This window comes from Bombyx mori, chromosome 9, assembly GCF_030269925.1.
Source record: "Bombyx mori chromosome 9, ASM3026992v2".
Classification (NCBI taxonomy): domain Eukaryota; kingdom Metazoa; phylum Arthropoda; class Insecta; order Lepidoptera; family Bombycidae; genus Bombyx; species Bombyx mori.
Window position 1 is genome coordinate 1,627,569 of NC_085115.1, and position 20,236 is coordinate 1,647,804.

Below are 20,236 nucleotides of genomic sequence, written 5' to 3' on the forward strand. Positions count from 1 at the left end.
TTTACTAGTTTTACAATTAAAGTTACACTTACAGAACTTATCGACAATTCATAAAATTATGTTATCGTAAATTTATACTGAGCAATTGATTTAAAGTGTGGATGGCATATGCTTACCTGTGCTTGAGCGCTTCCTCTTCTCGGCCCACGAAATGGTTCCTTAAATAAGCCTCGAGCTTGGCGCGTTGCTGCCCGAGCTCCGGGAAATCTATGAAGAACCTCGAGCACATATAGCGTTCGAGGGTCTTAATCTTGTCGGGACGCGCGGCTCTGTAGCCCTTGGCTAGCAGAGCGCAATACTTCAGGAGGCCTCCGCCGCGGATCTCTTCGGGTTGCCGCGTCGCTATCAATTTCTCTGACAGGTGATGCAGGGCCTCGTTAAAGTCGCCGTAAACGGATTCACCGACGACAGTGGGATAAAAGTTCTCCCCGATCGGCAGCTGGGCGCACTCGTGGAACGCGAGCAGGGAGTCGAGAGCGATCTGGAACGAGTCTACCGAGAACTCGAACTGACGGCGCATGTTGTCCACGAACTTGAGTTCCACGGATTTGTGTCCGCGAGAGTTGCCGAGAGAAATGAGAGACCAGCGGTCACCGTCCGAGTTCACGCGGACCATTTTGGAAACGTAAGCCTCTTTTAGTCCAGCAGGTGTTGTGCGACGTCGAGGCGTCGCTGGAGGCAGCAGGGTGGCCAAGTGTCCGAGCACCGCGGCCTTAACGCGGTCGCAGTGACGGGCCGTGGGCAGCTCCGCAGTGAAGATGAGATCGATGTCGGAGTAAGGCTGTGGGTTGTCGCCGAGCACGTGGCTGGCAGCGCCGCCGTTGAGGCGGACATCCCGTACGGAGACCCCGGCCCCGCCAGCCGCCTGCGCCAGCTCCAGGCGGGCTCGCACCCCAGCTACAAGCTCGCGTAAGCGCACGTGCAGCGTAGGGAAGTTGCCGCGACCGTGGATGGCCACCACCTCGTCCATGACGTCATTGAGCCGCCGCACTTGCTCGTAGCTGAGCACGGCGTGACGCTCTCCCGCACCGCACCCTTCTTCTGACGATGTATAGCTCGATTCGCTCTGTAACAAACAAAAAAATGATTTGGTATACTTTTGACTTGTATTTCCAAATTTCAAGGATTTGTAGTCCGTATTGTATTAAGTAATAAAAACGCAAAAGCAATAAAAAAACCTTGAAAGCTCGTTAAAATGTCGACGATCGCGCGTTTTTCATGTTTTATTGTCGAAGTCGCATCGCTAACATAGAGTTAGTGTTAGAAGATGATACATACATACTTCTAACAGCTGTGCGAGAGTTGTTCAAGTTTGATCTCGATGATCCTGATTACCTCAATTAAAGGTATAGACGTTTTTGTAGTTTTAAAACAACGTACTTGTTACTGATGTTTCCAGATTTAAGAAAAGACCCATTGTCATCCGAACAATACAATGTCAGACATTAGTTACGCCTTAAAACATTTGAACACAACGTAAAAGAATAAATTAAATACAAATTCCAATAAGGAAAAAACAAATCAGTGGTTATGTTATAATGGTAAACATTTTCAGAGTTTACGGATACTTGGAACGGATCAAGGTCGTTTATAATTCAGAAATATCTTTTGAAATGATAAGCCATATTTGAGGGTGTTATATAACAGATAAACGGACAAACAGGTAGCGATAAAATTCCATTGAAACTTATGGTTACATCGAGTGAATATATAGCAAGGATATTGAGGCTTTTTTGTTTTGTTTCTTTTTTATCTATGCTGATAGCCTTGAGAGGCTACTATATCAGAATCTACCACCGGATCGGAAACGCGACATACTGTGAAGATCTTTAGAACTTATATCTTTAGAAGAATTAAAAACATCTTTGTTAAAAACATTGAGGGATTTATTTCAATGTGGTCTCCTATCTCGTGCTTCGGAGTAGCAGTCTCCTGAGACTTCGTTTGCCCTTTTGTAATTTCCAATTTTGTAACATATTGAATATTAAATAATAGCGATATCCAGTGATAAATATGACACACAAAGAACTTTTACATCCTTTATCGTTTCTGTTTGATAAAGTTTACCAAACAAATACAAATAAACGTTTTTTTACCTGTCTACCGAAATTCTGAGATATTTCATAGTTGTAGTAGATAAGAGGACATCGGAACACTTCTAAACATCTTGAGAAACGTTTGAAAAACTTCATTTTATATACAAAATAAACAACTGGTAATACTGCTGCGATGGAACATGACACAGCGAGTACATAAAAAGTACAATAAGTATCTTTTTTTTAGACAATAAGAACATCAAGTAACTCATTGTTAAATAAAAACTTCTTAGTACGTGGAATTGTTGTAAACTCAAGTCGAAAACTTAAACAGAATCCGGACTTTATTATGTTATGGCATTTATTTTAGGTAATTTATTTTAATAAATATCTACAAGGACATATGAACCTACACGAGAATGCTCTAAGCTTTATCTTGGATTGATTTAAGGTTCACATTAAAAAACTTCTTTATCTACGTCCAAAATAAGACGCAAAACAATAACATTTGGTTATCGAATGAACACAGTCACCAACAAAGAGCCTATACATATGCACATACCGAATCTGAATGTTTTAAGTTACTGTGATAATTTAGTGATAAAAAAAATTAAGTTACGAGAAGAAAGCGTCTCAGGTTCACGATTTTACTTATATTTTAAGTCGACTTCAAAATAAGAGGAGGTTGTCATTGTTGTCAATACGATTTTTTTTAAATGTTTCGAATTTAGAAACTTTCTACGCGGACCGATTTTCATTATGCTTTTTTTATTTAAAGTGTTTATCATGTAATCCCCTTTTAAATTTTATCAATATGTGCTTAGTAGATTTAATTCACTTCGACAACATTAATGATATTCTCATTTTATTTCGTTGAAAGCGGTTTTATTTTCTATTACAATTTTGTATTTTGTCTTATTGACAGCGGAAGTAGACAACGGCCGGCCCGCGGTAATTTTAACTATAACCCATTATAAAAACTGCGGCCCAGCTAGAGTAACAAGACCGAAATCTATATTCGTGAATAAAACGGTTAAAATATATGCATGGTTGCTACATCGCAAAAAGATTCGTTTAAGAATTGTTTCTAACACACTCATGGGTGATGCCGATTCCGCATCGATTGGTGGTTGATACTGGGCTGTCTATGTCTGCCGCTAAGTCTTGATAGGGCTGCCACATTCTAGGAAATATACCGTTATTCCTTTTGTTTACTACGATAAAAGAAAAAATCGAACTCGAAGGTTCATTCTCGCGATTCGTTTTCCAAAACAGTCGTTCAATTTAATAAATCATTTGTTTTTACGTTTTAAATTTGCGTTTCGTAACAGGTCCACTGATCGTCCTCACACAATCACTATTATTACTCAATCGACCGAACAATTTAGAACAGCAGCTTGCGCCAAGTGCCGCCCACGTGCCCGCTATCGCAGATTTCGGATCCGGCTAAATTAATAACGATTATCGTAGCACGAACGTGTTTAATTTTAACCTCCGTGTCCTGTCCCACTTCCTACTGACGTCGTTCCGATTCCAACAAATACGTAGCTGGAGATCCGTGTACGAAATCAAGGGCGTTCAATAAGGTCATTCTCGTATTATATTTTGTTACGTGACAATGTACGAAGTGGATTAGTGAAGCAAACGTATTTGAATAAACAATATAATGTCCGTTTTTTGTTTGTTTACTTTGATGATTCCGTCATGTACGATAATACCGGTCACGGTTCAACGCATTCCTATTGTTACATCTGAAGTTTATCGTAATGCTAATATTTACTTTAAGTCGTGAGGTTAGAGACTAATTTGCGTTGTAACAACAAGCATGTGCTCTTGTCGGCGGAATGCATGACTGCTTCCTACCATGGCGGTTTCCACGATACCACCTCACCTGAGCCCATAAGTGGGATTCATAAAAAAAATGTGGCTTTAAAATCTTTTACGTGTTTATAAATTTTGTCATTGTGGAATCCAATAAACTAAACTATGTGATTTGCAGTGTGATTATGTGATGAGCAGCTCCACCCAGCGGAGAGGTCGGGTAAATAAAAATATCTGATCTGATCCTGTGGAACGAATGGTAAACAGTCGACGTCGCCCTAAGCACGTCATTAAGGATCCTCCCGATCAATTAAGGGTGCTTTTAGGTACCTCGAGCACCGGTTACCATCCTCGCCGAACCTGTCACATGCGACTAAGGGCTCGACGAGTAAATTAACCCATAGATACAACCCACTGAGTTTCTCGCCGGATCTTCTCAGTGGGTCGCATTTCCGATCCGGGGGTAGATTCTGCAAAACACTGCTCTTGCTAGGACCAGTGTTAGCGATACTTCCGTTTTGAGCCCCGTGAGCTCACCTACACGCATATCACGACATATCAGCATAGGTAGAAAGAAGTAAAAAAAAGGCGCATCTATTCCCTTTTTAAATATGTCTTATCTATGCTATGTCGAAAGCGGGAATCGAATTCACATCTGCGACACCGTGTTAATAATTTTAACAAAGGTGTATTCTACATACAAGCGTCTTCTACTCTGTCGTTTCGTTGTGGATTGCATTGTGACCGCTTTGTATCGATTTCTCGAACAATAAAATGTAAATTCATTACCGTACAATGTTCGTAACGAAGCCAAGCAGTAGCGACAAAAGCGTGTTTGTTCCTTTCGCAAACATTTGTACAGCTGATGGGCCTAGATTTATTTGTGGTTTGTATCTCATTGTGTTTGTGCAGCCATCGAGGTTATAAGAACGTTATGTTTTGCAGAGAAATGGGAGGTGACCCATTTGTATTGAGCATTGTGTTTCGCGCGATATATTAAAAACGTATCTTCTTCTTCTTCCAGTGCCTCTTCAATCCTGAAGGTTGGCCGTTAGCTTCCTGTATTTATTTCTATATATACGTATATATTTTTTAAAATACCTAGCGGTTATATGTTGTTGCCGTAATTAATTCATTTTTATCTTATCTCAAGATATTAATAACCATGTCCACAATTAACATTTTAAGCTTTTTATCATTTAAGGCCGAATTGCCTAATGGGTTGTTTTTTATTAGCAATTTAATATTACTAATGTTAGCCCAGTTATCGAATTTCCGCTATAATCACTGGCACTCCAAGATTTATATTCATTTTCTTATTAGATTCTTTATTTAGTTTGGGTCATGACATTTTGAACAAAAAAAACTGTCTATCTAATTATTTCCAGAAAATTATTTATTCATAGGAAAACCAAAAGAACGAAAGATCGTTTCTCAAATATGGCAAAAAATTATGATAGTACCTAGACGGATTGGTTTTAAAATATTTCCAAAAGATTACGAAAGGGTGCTTTGATCCTTACCGTTTTTAATTTAAGACACTTTCTCTACTGGCCTTATGACCTCTCAAGCTGCAACAGAAGTGGGAGCGTGAAGGATTTTTTTATGCTTGACCGCTTTTACATCACGGAAAAATTCGAAACTATAAACTCTTTTTTGTTGCATAGATAGATGAACCACCCTCCTAGTGTAGAGTGGTTGATTACCTGACTCCTTAGAATGACGACACCCTTCTTGAGACATTTGGTTGAAATTTTAATTGTGTCGTACCGCTTCGGCCGAAATGGCAGGATGGTGCCTACCTATGCGCCTCTACAATACCAGGAAAAACCTGTTGGCGATCGCACTACGCTGGGATAATACTCAAATAACGCTGCTGCCCCTTTCTGGTGAATAGCCAAGTCATATTTTAGTAGTCTATAACCATACAGCCAGACCTAGACCGATTTTGTAGGATTTTTTGCGTTAAAAGATAGAATATCTTATCGCATCAGAATGGCGGAGATTAAGATCATTTATAGCTTGCGACTTCACTAGCGTTAAATTTCTAATTATAATATACCAAAAAATTATTTCTAACTTAGTGTTTAAATCCTGATAGCCATTCCGACCCATGTTACTCCGTCGCTGCTTTAAATAAGGAAAAACCAAAGACTATTATATTTGAAATATTGTTATGAGTATTATTACAACTACGCCTTACGGCTCATGTTATCACGAATTCTTATGCGATATTTCGAGATTCTGATTTCTTTTGCTCACATAGATTAAACGTGAACTATATATACTCGCAACATAGATAACGGCTGCATATAACAGCTGGATCGTTTCAGAACGTGAGCCAAGCAAAAAACTAAAATGTCAGAGCTTAAAACAGCCGCGTCTGGTTATTCATACGTCAAAATTAAAATACAATTGCTTATCAAGCAATGCAACTGTCAATCACGTGCGAACGGAAGTTGTAGCTGCAATTTGGTTTAAAAAAAAAAAATTAACAAAAAAAGGGTGCGTGTACTTATTTATGTACGCGCGTAAGAAGTTATACTTTATTTTTATTAAATTTATTTCTTTTTTTTTTTAATATTAAATAATTAGTAATAAATATTTAACGTTAATAATTTAATAATATTTAGTATGAATTATATTAAATAATAATTTTGTCATTTATATTACTAAAAAATGAATGCTAATAACACTTTTTTACGAGTGTACATGCGCGAAAGTTCACCTGCGGCTATATTCAGATTCGCCAAGTTACGTCGGTCGTATTGTAATGAACGATTTAGTGGGCAACTTCATTCTGTTAATTTTGTGTCACGGTGCGCGCGCATCGTAAAATTTCACTCTCATCAATTTTTCATAACGCGCCTAAAGAAGTATAACTTCAAAAACCAAATTGAAAAGTTGCATTCTGAATGTCAGCGTATTCGGTGAGCGCTCTCGCGGGCCTCAGGTTGCGGCCTTCTCGCCGCGTCCGATCGAAGAACGTAAACTGCATTGTTTTTCCTCGTAGATTTGAAATCAGTCGGCTGAGGTCGAATTCGCAATCGTAGCGAATCGTACGGATGCAAGATCGTTCTTTACTAACTAAACTAAAATGGTCAAGTGACTTTTTGTGTACGTAGAAATCAGGTGTTTCGAACGCGAGGTCAGACGTTGCGTGCTGTACATTTTTTTTTTCATTTAATTTTAATTCAAACGCCATTTTTTTTATGAACGCTCTACAACAATGAATGTTGTAATTTGAACAATGAATCGGTCGTGATTTTCACAAGGCAAGTAAACAAGTTTACATTTTTTTGTTGTTGTAACAGTCTTTTTAATCTGTATTTGGATTGAGTGTTTTGATGCTACTTGGTAAGTTGGAAAAAGCATAAATATATAAGAAATAAAAGAAAGGGTAATAGATCGTTTGATTGTCGGTTAACATCGTATTCTGGAATTTTGGGTAGTTTTTTCCCTACCTATTCGTTAGTAGGCTAAGGGGCTATTCTAGCTACGCCCAGACGGGTAGATGAGGTCACGGGCTCAGCCTGAGAGAATTTGCTAACCGGGTCGGAATCGCGGCCCACTGAGAAGATCCAGCGAGAAACTCAATGGGCTGTGTCTTTTTTTTATTGCCCTTGTAGGCAGACGAGCATATTGCCCACCTGAAGGTGAATGGTTACCGTCGCCCATGGACTTCAGCAATGCCAGGGGTAGAGCCAAGCCGCTGCCTAGGGGTCTATGGGTTAGTTCGCACGTCGTACTCTTCGTCGAGATCGACGAGTTCGACGAGGACGGTGACCGGTGCTTGAGAGGTCTAAAAGCATCGAGAGTGAATCCGGGGGATCCGACAAGACATGTTTCGAGGTATAGTATACGTGTGCCCGCCGTAAAATCATAGTGTAGTAGGCGCTTAGATATTAAAATGTAAGAAAAACAGCTATATAATCGGTCGTGTTTGTCGTTTCGCGTGCGTTTAAACATCATTAAACTAGAGAAAATACGGAAAATCGTCACGAATTTATTTGTAACAAATAACGAATCAAATTGTTAGCTACTTTGCAGTTTTAGGCATGATTTCGTTCACACATCACCGACTACTGTTATATTTTGGGGGGACAGCCGAAAGGTGTGTGTATATATATTATAGGTAGGTAGAAATGTCAGAATAAATACTTACGTTAGAATAAATTTTGATCCTATATTTTTATTTTAAATCTAATTTTTTTTTTATAAAAGTTAATCTGATCTCATTGTTAAAGGAGACTGTCTTTACTTTTTTCGTCACTGATTGTTTTGGCATTTTAAAAATTTTGTTCCAATCATGCAGCCCTAACCACACCGCCTTGGCCATGTGTTAAATGTTGACAAGAAGGCTTTAATTTAGATAGAATTTGACATTGTATTTCGAGTCGATTCTTCTGAATCTCGATTCCATTTTTGTTTTTTGTTTTCATAAACCGAACGTCGACATTACATTAACAAAAACAACATTCTTACAACAACCTTTAAATTGTTTTTTATTTTGTTTTTTTTATTGCCCCTGTAGGTTCATCCGACTTAACCTAATAGGTGTATGGCTCTAATAAAGAATGAAAAAAACAAAAAAATTGCCCCTGTAGGCAGACGAGCATATGGCCCACCTGATGGTGAGTGGTTACCGTTGCCCATGGACTTCAGCAATGTCAGGGACAGAGCCAAGCCGCTGCCTGCCGTTAAACACGAAGCTCGGGAAACACGAGCACTCACACTCTTTTGCGAGTCATATATTTGTTTTTCAATCTCAAACATAATTTGTGGTTATATTACAGGTTTTGCCGCATTAAAATAAAGATAGTTCGTGTTTAAACCTACTAGCTATCGTTATTCAAACATGACGCTTTGTTTTAAATAGGTTTATTAAGACGTAATGAAAATTTTATAGCTTACAACTGGAACGGATGTTTGACGATTTAGTAGTTAAACAACAAAAAAGGCATTTGAGTTAGCATGAAATATTTTATTATTCGATGTAACATGAAAAGAATACGGACTAAATTAATTTGGTTTTTGACACTATAGAAGTTATCCTGACTATAGTGGGATCTTATTCTTAAGCTTTTACATTTAAGCCTCAGCTTTCTCACTAATTATTAGTTTCCCAATCCATATCCTAAAAGAGATGACGTCAGTCACACAAAAAGTTTTAGAAGTGTAGGCGATTTCAGATTATAATACGAACTTTTGCTATGCCGACCGTGCAAACTTGGACACGACAAAGAAATAATATTTTTTTTGGCTTTTTAAAATGTAGCAATAATATCGTTTTTTACTTTACTAAAATAAAAACCCGCAAACATGGGCGTCATTATTGGAGATAGGATGTCTTGTGAGGCGGCCCGTAATTCTAACTGTAAAGAGTCATGCTGCCATGCGATCGAGACCTCATGACGACATTCAACAATTCGGAATTGCAGATCAGAAAATGTCATGAAAGTAATTCCTCAACAATTCGTAATATAGAAACATATATGTGTATTTATTGTGTTCTATGCGTAAATTACTGCTGGAAACACGTCATGTCCAATGTTAGTCCAGTTTGAATTGCTACTATTGTTACGTATCGCACGCACGATCACTACACATTTGCAATGACGTAGGCCCGACGACAAAGTTCGTGTACCTACTATTTACTCTTTCACATCCGCTGATAAAGTAAGCCTGTGTTATATTGTTGATTAGCTATCGAAATAACGTGTTTGATGAGCAAACGTTCGCGTGAGACGGAAACCATGTTAATTCTTTAGTTGCAAAAGCCGCGGCCATGAGAAAAGACGTGTCAAGGACCTGGTCTAGACGCAGTAGTCAAAATCAATGAGGATGACACTAAGTTTCCCGTTTAATGTTTTTTTTATTGGTCAGATGGGCGCCCGAGCTCACAGCCCACCTGGTGTTAAGTAGTTACTGGAGCTCATAGACATCTACAACGTAAATGCGCTACCCACCTTGAGATATAAGTTCTAAGGTCTCAAGTATAGTTACAACGGCTGCTACACTCTTCAAACCGAAATGCATTAGTGCTACACGCAGAAATAGGCAGGGCGGTGGTACCTACCACAAAAAAAACCCACAAAAAGCAAGAAAAAGAGAAGTATCCACATATTCAGAATCCACGACGGTGTTGTGCCGTGTAAGTTGTTTGATGCCGTATCCATCATAAACACTAGTGGTTTCTTTGTATTTATCGCATCGCATCTGACCACGGCAGGGCGCCGTGCCGATGTGGTCCGGCCCGTCATGTACCTAACCTAAATCTATGCGTGCTTTCGATTTCGTGAGGCAAGTAATTGGAATGTCCACGTCGTACGAACGCAGCGTAACACGTAACGGAACTAGAAACAAACGGAGTCGCCTCTACGTTTTTTTGAACGCGCCAATACGTCGGTAAGGGAAGCCATTTTCACTTTCTTTTAAAATTTGTAACGTCGTCAGTAATTTGAATAAGCTATTTAATATGGAAGGCGGATGTGCGTTGTGTCATAATGTTTAGCGAACGTTGTTTATCAATTAGTCAAGTTTTTAGCGGTGAGCTACGAATTGGTTGTGCTCCTAGTATTGTTGATGACAATGGGCTACGCTAAACAATTTTAGGTAGGCCATATACTCACTCGTCTGCGTTTGAAAGCGATAAAAATATTACTTATTGTGTTAGTTAATAATTGACATTTCATACTTTTTTTTCAACTATTCAACACATTTGTTGTTGGCATATTACAATTATAGATTAGGATGTGTTTCTTAGAATAGCAAGATCCTTATCTAACGCTTATCTATGCCGTTGCGATTGTTAATAAAGGAACAGTAATAGTTTTAGCACATGATTTTGTATGATGCAACATATAATAGAAAAAAAAAAAAAAAAAAAAAAAAAAAAAAAAAAAAAAAAAAAAAAAAAAAAAAAAAAAAAAAAAATTGAAATAATAATCTGAAGTTCTGAAAACACTCCGTTGTTATCCATTGCTATGTTATTGAATAAAACGAAGTATGGATGGATGACCTTCGCATACCAAGAGCATTGTTCTATTTATGCTCACTACTATTAGCAACATAAACAAACTATTTCTTGTGTTTAAACAAAGACATTTTTGTTGCCTATCCTTTTTTTATGGCTTAGTTGGGTGGATGAGCTCACAGCCCACCTGGTGTTAAGTGGTTACTGGAGCCCATAGACATCTACAACGTAAATGCGTCACCCACCTTCAGATATAAGTTCTAAGGTCTCAATATAGTTACATACCCTCTATATTTTTACCAACTGAGGCTCAGATTCAACTCTCTCAGGACTGGAACGTCCTGCAAATGACTTGCTAACCACAGATCTGATTAGATCTGGAGAAGATATTCCTAAAGCACGGACGCAAGACTGGGAGTTGCAACATAATACATTATAGACTCAAATCAAATCAAATCAAACATTTTTTATTCAACATAAATGAAAGTACATACTTGTTGAACGTTAAAAAGAACTACCGTCAATTCACAAAAACTAGCCTCCGTCCTGAGAAGAACTGACAAGAAGCTCAGCGGGCATGTCTTTTTTTTTTTTTAAATATTAGATATTTTTTTAAATATTAATTTTTACAATTAGTATTACAACGTAACAATTATTGCAATATTAAAATGCCCGGAGCGAGCAACTCATTCCCACTATAATTCACTGGTGGTAGGACCTCTTGTGAGTCCGCACGGGTAGGTACCACCACCCTGCCTATTTCTGCAGTGAAGCAGTAATGCGTTTCGGTTTGAAGGGTGGGGCAGCCGTCGTAACTATACTGAGACCTTAGAACTTATATCTCAAGGTGGGTGACGCATTTACGTTGTAGATGTCTATGGGCTCCAGTAAGCACTTAACACTAGGTGGGCTGTGAGGTCGTCTACCCATCTAAGCAATAAAAAAATATATACATTATATATTATATACATAATACATTATATATTTTATAATCAGTCGGCGTTGCGTAACATCACAGAGAAATACGATTTCAAATAAAACGTAAGCGTTTACGTAAATTCCTACCGAACGATTTTGTAATCGAATTTAAATCTTATGTCAACACGATAAATGTCACGGTCAATAGTCACTATTAAGACCCAAACAACAACACAAAAAAATGTATAGTGTAATTCCGATGTATAGACTTAATATGTTGCGGTTAGCCTTTATGGTCCTTAATAATAATACTAGATGATGACCGAGCTTTGCTAGTTTTTTTTTCTTGATAACGCCATCTTGTTTTGTGTCTTTAAAGCGGTTAGTTGCCCTCAATTAAGAAAAATAGTATTATTATTCGCCAATAGATGTCGGGAAGAGTTGATTATTGAAAACACGAATAAAACAACATTTTCTGAAAATAAATCGTAGCTAGATCGATTTATCGCCCCCGAAATCCCCTGTATGCTAAATTTTATGAAAATCGTTGGAGCCGTTTCCGAGATTCAGATTAAATATGTATTAATATACAAGAATTGCTCGTTTAAAGGCATAAGATTTAAGTAAGCGAATCTGAGCCGTAATTAAAGGTGTAATAATGGTTTATTTCACAAAAACGAAACCGATACAAAAATATATTCGTGTCAGGTAAAAAATTAGCGGGACATTTTTGTGACGCTTCATCGATTTGAATCATTATAATTTGAAGAGTGAACAAACTGTGTTGAATGCGATTAAAATAATTAAAATCAGCGCTTTGTTAACTACAGACATGTTTTATTTGTTAGATACTTCGCGGTGGTTATACGATTTTCGAATTAAAATTACATAGAAAATACAATTAAGTCTTCTATTTTGAAGCCGTTGTTAATATTATCTCTTATTCGCGCCTTAATTATCATTAAAGCTTTGTTATTTTTAAACAAAATTTACATTATATTTATTAGGTCTAGAAGCACTGTAACATAGTTATTAATAAAGTAAAGAAAAATGTTATCTAAAATTGAAGACAGTGGAAGAACCCAGCGCACAATGTAAAATAGAAAATCTAATGAAATCATCATAAAAAATTGGCAGACATTATTTTTAAGATCTATAAAATCAGTACCTCAATTAATTCAAAGAGCACATTTACATTTAACAATCATGATTCATTCAAATCTGTAAAATTGTAAGCAAACTTCACTTCTTCATCACGAACTGTCCAAAACTATCCGGACGATAGACTTTGTATTTGGTGTAAATACTCCTTTTGCGACGTAGGCACTCACTCACTTTAAATAGGGCACGTATTTTAAGTAAATCTTTAACTAAACAGTTTCCATGGCAACCGTTACTATAGGACCATAAAATGACAAAAGCAACTCTTAAGTTCTGAAGGATGAGATGTTTCATTCTTTCTAAATACGAAATTTAACGCGGATAAAATCGCAGGGTTAAGTTTAACGATAAGCAATAAAATTGAACTGAAAAACTGCCAACCTCATTATTTTTTCAAATTTACAGGGAAGCAGTAGGATTCTTTATTGAATTTACAATCTATATATTAATACGTGAAGCAAAAACTTTGTATCCCAATTTACGAAAATTGCGCGGACGGAGGAGTATGAAATTTTCCACACTTATAGAGAATATAGAGAAGAAGTGCACAATGCTAATATTTTTTTTAAATAATGCATAAAAGATACTTTACATCAATAAAGAAAACATTACACATACTACATACCATGTGTTTGACGCACACACGCATGCATGCTATTTATTGACAAACTTTTGTTCTTGGCGTCTGTTGTCAAATTGAGAATAGATGAAATATTGTTTGCCTTTGTTAATATTTTTTATAGTGTAGTCTTGGCGAAATTTGTGATTATAGAAGTATAAAATACAATCATAATAGTGTACAAACTTACAATTACAATTAATTAAAGTCGAATTTCGACTACTGCGGGACCTCTAGTTAGCATAAAACTAACTAACCAACTAAAACTAACCTAAAATTACCGACGAGCCTAAATTTGAAATAAAACAATTAATGACGTCGGGTTATCGACTATTTCATGGTCGCAAGCTCGGACGATAGCGTTAACGAGATCTGACCGATTGTGCAATAATACAATTGTCCTTTCCGCCGCGGCGCCGGGCGGGTTATATCATGATTTTTGAACGGAAATAATGTACTTTATTTGTGTGAAAAAACATATTATTTAATGGAATTCTCCTGTATGTCATTGCCCTAGCTTACGGCACGCGTCAACTGAAAAACCGAGTCCATAGACATCAAAACGTGAATGCGACCTTGAGACATGAGCTCGATCAAAATGGTTTTTTTTTATTGAAAGGCTACTGGTGGCCCGGAGGCCTTGCCAGCTTCACCAGGACAGGTGGGCGAGCAAAGGCTCAGCCAGGAGGGGTGGGATTTGCTAACAGCTGCCCGAGCGCCTCCGAAGGAAACCTAACAACTCAAGAGCAATTGCTTTGCGAATGAATCTACTACCGGATCGGAATCGCGACCCACTGAGAAGATCTGGCGAGAAACTCAGCGGGCCGATGCATGGGTTAGGTTGCACGTCGACCTCTTTGTCGAGTTCGACGAGAACGGTTACCGGGGTTCCTCAGCCTGCTCCTAGTGTTAGAGCTGAAGGTATCTAATGCAATAGTTATTGGATCCGATGGATCCGTAAGGACGTGTCTAGGGCGACGACGGACCATCAAAATGGTGTAACGATTCTCGCGACGCTTAAAACCGTACAGTATAACAGCGATATGTACGTCCAAATTGTCATATCTATGTGCTGCTAGGAGTTTAAATCGATGCGGTGGACTGGTCCAATTAAAACTAAAGCGGAAGGTCCCCTAAACTGTTACACTAGGATGGCCAGAGCAGGATGGAGCAGAGATGTGTGCTTAGTGCGAGTTTTTGAACATTCTCGATAGCGTAAAAGTTAACTCAAATTTGTATGCAGTTGAAACAGCGCCCCTAGCGGCAAACATAGACGCGATCCAACTCCATACAAATTTGAGTTAACTTTTACGCTATCGAGAACGTTAAACTAAGCACACCGGCCATCATGAGATGCGTCAAGTCTGTCCACTCCGATACTGCATGACGATCACGACCACTCAGTCAATAGTGACACGATTGAGATAAAGAAAAAGAATGAGCATAAACATATTTACTAGAACGGTGTATTAATAACGTTTCAAAATTCTGAATTCGGCTTGACGTTTGACAGTTCTTTGTAATTTTTATTGACGTTCATGAACCAAGTTATTTGCTTTGGTAACACCGCGTCGAGATATGAGGTCGCTTAAGGGATATCCGTGAACAACGAAAACCCTTTTCAACATACGAATAGTGGGCAATTTTTTTTATTGCCCTTGTAGGCAGACGAGCTCACGGCCCACCTGATACTGAGTGGTTACCATCGCCCATGGACTTCAGCAATGCCAGGGGCAGAACCAAGCCGCTGCCTACCACTTAATACTCTCCACAAGCTTCGTTTGAAGAAGGACATGTCATGGCGCTCGGGAAACACCGTGGAAGGGAGGTCATTGCATAGCCAAAACACAATTTTTGATTCGAGTTGACAGATATGTTGTTTATTCATAAAAAATTACACAATAATTTTAAAAGTCTCTCAAGCCTTAGTTCAATGACCTTGTTGGGCCTTTTCAATAACAGTTCACTAGTCCAAGGGCAGCTGTCAATCTTGTCAGTATCAAGTACTGGATACGTCGAAGTTATGCGTGTGCATACTAATAGCGTTCTGTGGCGCTCCCAGGCGAGGCGACTTGGCACGACATGGGTATTTTGTACGTGATACTAACACACAGGTAAAGGGATATATTCTGAGCTCAGTGTTTCGTAGCAAAGGAGTTTTAAGTTGTACATATTTGTTGTTTGACTGACTCGGTGGTTCGGTAGTTAGCTGCCCTGTTACGGCGAGGGTCGCTGGTTCGAGTCCCACATCGAGCACGTTATGTGTGATGAACAAGTTTGTTTGTTTTGTTTGGGTATTTATTGTCTATATATGTATATATTTAAACACATAGAAGTATGTATGTCAGTCTCTGGTACCCATAAAACTTCTTTTTTTTATTGCTTAGATGGATGGACGAGCTCACCGCCCACCTTGTGTTAAGTGGTTATTGGAGCCCAGCTTGAGATATAAGTTCTAAAGTCTCAAGTATAGTTAAAACGACTGCCCCATCCTTCAAACTGAAACGCATTAATGCTTCACGGTAGAAATAGGCAGGGTGGTAGTACCTACCCGTGTGGACCCACAAGTGGTCCTACCACCAGTAAATTACTTGTTGTGTTACGCGTCACTCTCCTTGCGTCTTTTTCTCCAGTACTGAGGCTCGTGACCTTTACGGAGCATTCTTGTTACATCACTGCTGTCCCCTACGCAATGGATAGCTACATAACACAGGGAATCCTAAATTAGGGCCGAATTACCGTGCGTGATTTGTTCCCGATTATTTTATCATTTATTTTATTTAATTTATAATTTAATATTATTTTAAATTATTATCGTATTGAAATCATTCAATGTATCAAACCACCTGCGGAATCACCATACGATAACAAACATGATAAAACCAGAAAAAAATATTCCACGAAATAAATCTATATCAATAATCGTTGCTAACAATTCACTAATCTTACCGATTTTCTTTATCGATAAACATGATAATCGATTTGATCTTTCAACGTTGTTTATCAATTAAATTAATGTAATTGCGTATGAAAATATTACGTATTTCTTATATATTTTTATTTAGATGTTATTGTTTTGAAGATTGTTTACATAATATACAAAGTGACTGTCCTTACAGTTTTTTCGATCAGCAATGAATAAAGAAACCGTAGCATTTATTGAAGTGACGAAAACGAATTAATTTTACCACGTTTATGTCTTGCATTGTATTTTATTGATTTAATGTATCCTTTATGCATTCTTTTCAAAAAAATATTAGCATTGTGCAGTTCTTCTCTATATTCTCTAGAAGTGTGGAAAATTTCTTACTCCTCCATCCGCGCAATTTTCGTAAAAAAGGATACAAAGTTTTTGCTTCACGTATTTAATATGCCGAAATCTAGCTTCGTTCTTTAGTAAGCTTGTTAATAGGTGGGCTCGAGCTAAATAAATAAATGCTAAGCCGAAGGCTTCAAAGCGGTATTCAAACTTTATTTAAATACATGATCCAATAGTCGTATTAAAGTATTGCACTGTTTTTTTCCGGGCGCTTTTTATCTCTTTAATGTAATTAACTATCTTTTTTCTTCTAATTATAGAAGTAGAAAAATATGCATTAAAAAAATTAGATACATACTTCTAATAATTGAGAGCTGTCAACCAGTGCGATATTTATTGGCAGCGACACATCTGAGATAGTTATAACATGAATTTGTGTATTCCTTTAGATTTCTAGTATAATAATTACTGCTATACCGGCAGATAGACTAGACGGTCCACTCGATATTAAGTGGTTTCCGAAGCTCATAACGATCAGGCTATGAATACACATGAACGTATTTATTTATGTTCTTTCGATTGTAATTCTTACTGGTGGTAGAACCTCTCGTGAGTCCGCACCGTAGGTACCACCACCCCGCTTATTTCTGCTGAGAAGCGGTAATGCGTTTCGGTTTGAAGGGTGGGGCAGCCGTTGTAACTATACTTGATACCTCAGAGCGTATATCTCAAGGAGGGTGGCGCATTTACGTTGTAGATGTCTATGGGCTCCACTAACCACTTAACACCAGGTGGGCTGTGAGCTCGTCCACCCATCTAAGCAATAAAAAAAATTAAATTAAAGTATGGCTTTATCAACTTTTAAGTATCTTAAATGTGGTCTCGTGACTTGGTAATTAGGCGCAAAAGATGACGTCATTTGACCTTGAAAGGTTATAAATACATCGCGACCGCGGCCTTGGAGTGGCACATCAAAGTGAAAGTAATTGCAATCGTGTTTATCCAAACCGCGATAATAATTATTTTTTATGATAACTTGTATTTGCACGATAATTTATTGAATTTATCGTTTATCATAAATAAGTCAGTGTTGTTTTTTATTAAAGAAAAAATGGCTTAAACATTATCAAGTGAACAACTTATAGAACTCAAGTTTTTAAATTTATTCTATCCCATTTTTTTTGCAGACTAAGTTCTGTAGTTATAAATATGTCTATTTTTTTGTGTCCTTCCGAAAATGTATTTCCTTTAAAGTTTTTAGTGTCGCCCTTCAAAACAAATATGGTGGTAGGACCTCTTGTGAGTCTGCATGGGTAGGTACCATCACCCTGCCTATTTCTGCCGTGAAGCAGTAATGCGTTTCGGCTTGAAGGGTGGCGCAGCCGTTGTAACTATACTGGGACCTTAGAACTTATATCTCAAGCTGGGTGGCGGCATTTACATTGTAGATGTCTATGGGTTCCAGTAACCATTTAACACCAGGTGGGCTGTGAGCTTGTCCATACATGCAATAAAAAAAATAGCATTAGGTAGTACTTCACCACGGTAAAAATAAGCGGGGTAGTGGTGGTAGTGCTTATATAGTAGTGGTACCTATCCGTTACCCAATAACATTGATGTATGTCTGGTATGTCTATAAGCTCGGAAAGCCGCTAGGATGGACCGTGAACTCATTCATTCCCATGGCGACATAAGAAATAATTCTCGCCTAAAATTAACTCAAGACTAAAATAATATATAATAATAACGGCCGTCTGGTGTAGTGGCAAGTGACATGGTCACTACAGAAGGGTGTCGCGGGTTCGAATCCCGCCAAGGGAAGATATTTGTATGATAAATGTCTTTTCCAGGGTTATGGATGTATATTAAATATATGTATGTGTATAATAAAAATCTTACATTTATTTCCGTTATCTGGTACCTGTAACACAAGTTCTTTACGAACTTATCACGGGACCAGTTAACGTGGCGTGATTGTTAGTAAAAAAAAAAAATCGCCTCTAGAAAATGCATAAAAAAAACCCATAGTGCATTATACGTTACATGCATTGCTGATAAAATATCGTTGACAGCTGAATGCTGAAAATATGTCAAGGGGAACATGGTTTTGCGGTAGTTAAAGCGATCGAATAAAAATAACAGAACGAACATGCGCGATAAAACTCATAATGAATTCGTTTCGCCGGTGCTTTCGGGCCATTGCTTTCTGGCGATCTTTAATAGCGACTGAAATGTAACTTCAAGTTGAAGAAACGTACCTGATCTTCTAGAGCAGGGATGAGCAACCTTTTTAATCAATGGGGCATTTTAAATTTTAGTTTTTTTTGGCGGGCGGCACATGGATTAACTCTTCACTTCTAACGTCACTGGTGGTAGGACCTCTTGTGAGTCCGCGCGGGTAGGTACCACCGCCCTGCCTATTTCTGCCGTGACGCAGTAATGCGTTTCGGTCTGAAGGGTGGGGCAGCCGTTGTAACTATACTTGAGACCTTAGAACTTATATCTCAAGGTGGGTGGCGCATTTACGTTCTAGATGTCTATGGGCTCCAGTAACCACTTAACACCAGGTGGGCTGTGAGCTCGTCCACCAATCAATAAAAAAAAAATACGAAACTTTATTTCTTTATTAAAAACAAACAAGAAAAGAACTGAAAAACGAATTAATGGGAGTAAGTTAATAAAAAAAAATTGAATTTTAGAAAGGCTTCGCGGGCGGGATTTTATCTACACTTATGGGTGATATATTCGTTTGAGCTTAAATGACGTAATACCAAAAGGCATCACCGAACACGCGTGCTCTATGACTAGAGAATCCCGTCTCTACGATTCGTTGAGATTTAGCCGCTCAGTGTACTCCACGGCTGTCTATAAATATGTCGTGTCTATACATGTAAAAGTCGCTGTCCACGTTTCCTGCAGACTCCCAAAAGACTACACCGATTTCGATGAAACTTTCAGTAAATCTTCAGATTGGCCAGAAAAATGAGAAGGATTTGACCAAGAATAAATAATAACCGGTAATAAATCACAAGGACAACTGGTCCCAAACAAGGACTCTCTATACTATGGGAACTAGGGACTGATGTACATATTTACATACGTTTAAATATGTATACTATTAATATTATAAACCGGAAGAGCTTGTTTGTTTGAACGCGCTAATCTCAGGAACTACTGGTCCGATTTGTAAAAAAAAATTTCAGTGTTAAATAGCCCATTTATTAAGGAAGACTATAGGCTATGTAACATCACGCTAATACCAATACAAAAAGAGCACTAACAAAGAATGTTTCAAAATTGGGTTTTTTTTTCTTCCTACGTAAATGAAGTCACAGGTAAAATTTAGTGTTATGTAAGTAACTAAAGTAACTATTCACTAAAACTATTCACTAAACCAAAGTAACTATTCCACGTGGACGAAGTCGCGGGCAAAAGCTAGTATACAT

The 20,236-nt window shown here is 38.0% G+C and overlaps 1 protein-coding gene across 6 annotated transcripts in view; it reads right to left on the minus strand.

The window, feature by feature from the left end:
- LOC101739491 (terminal nucleotidyltransferase 5C) overlaps positions 1-20,236 on the minus strand; it is a 248,747-nt gene that overhangs the window by 5,354 nt on the left and 223,157 nt on the right. For all 6 annotated transcript variants that reach the window (XM_004922867.5, XM_062670007.1, XM_012697283.4 and 3 more), the window contains one exon: positions 117-1,066. In XM_004922867.5, the coding sequence (XP_004922924.1) occupies positions 117-1,066 (950 nt within the window). The remainder of the gene's footprint in view (positions 1-116; positions 1,067-20,236) is intronic.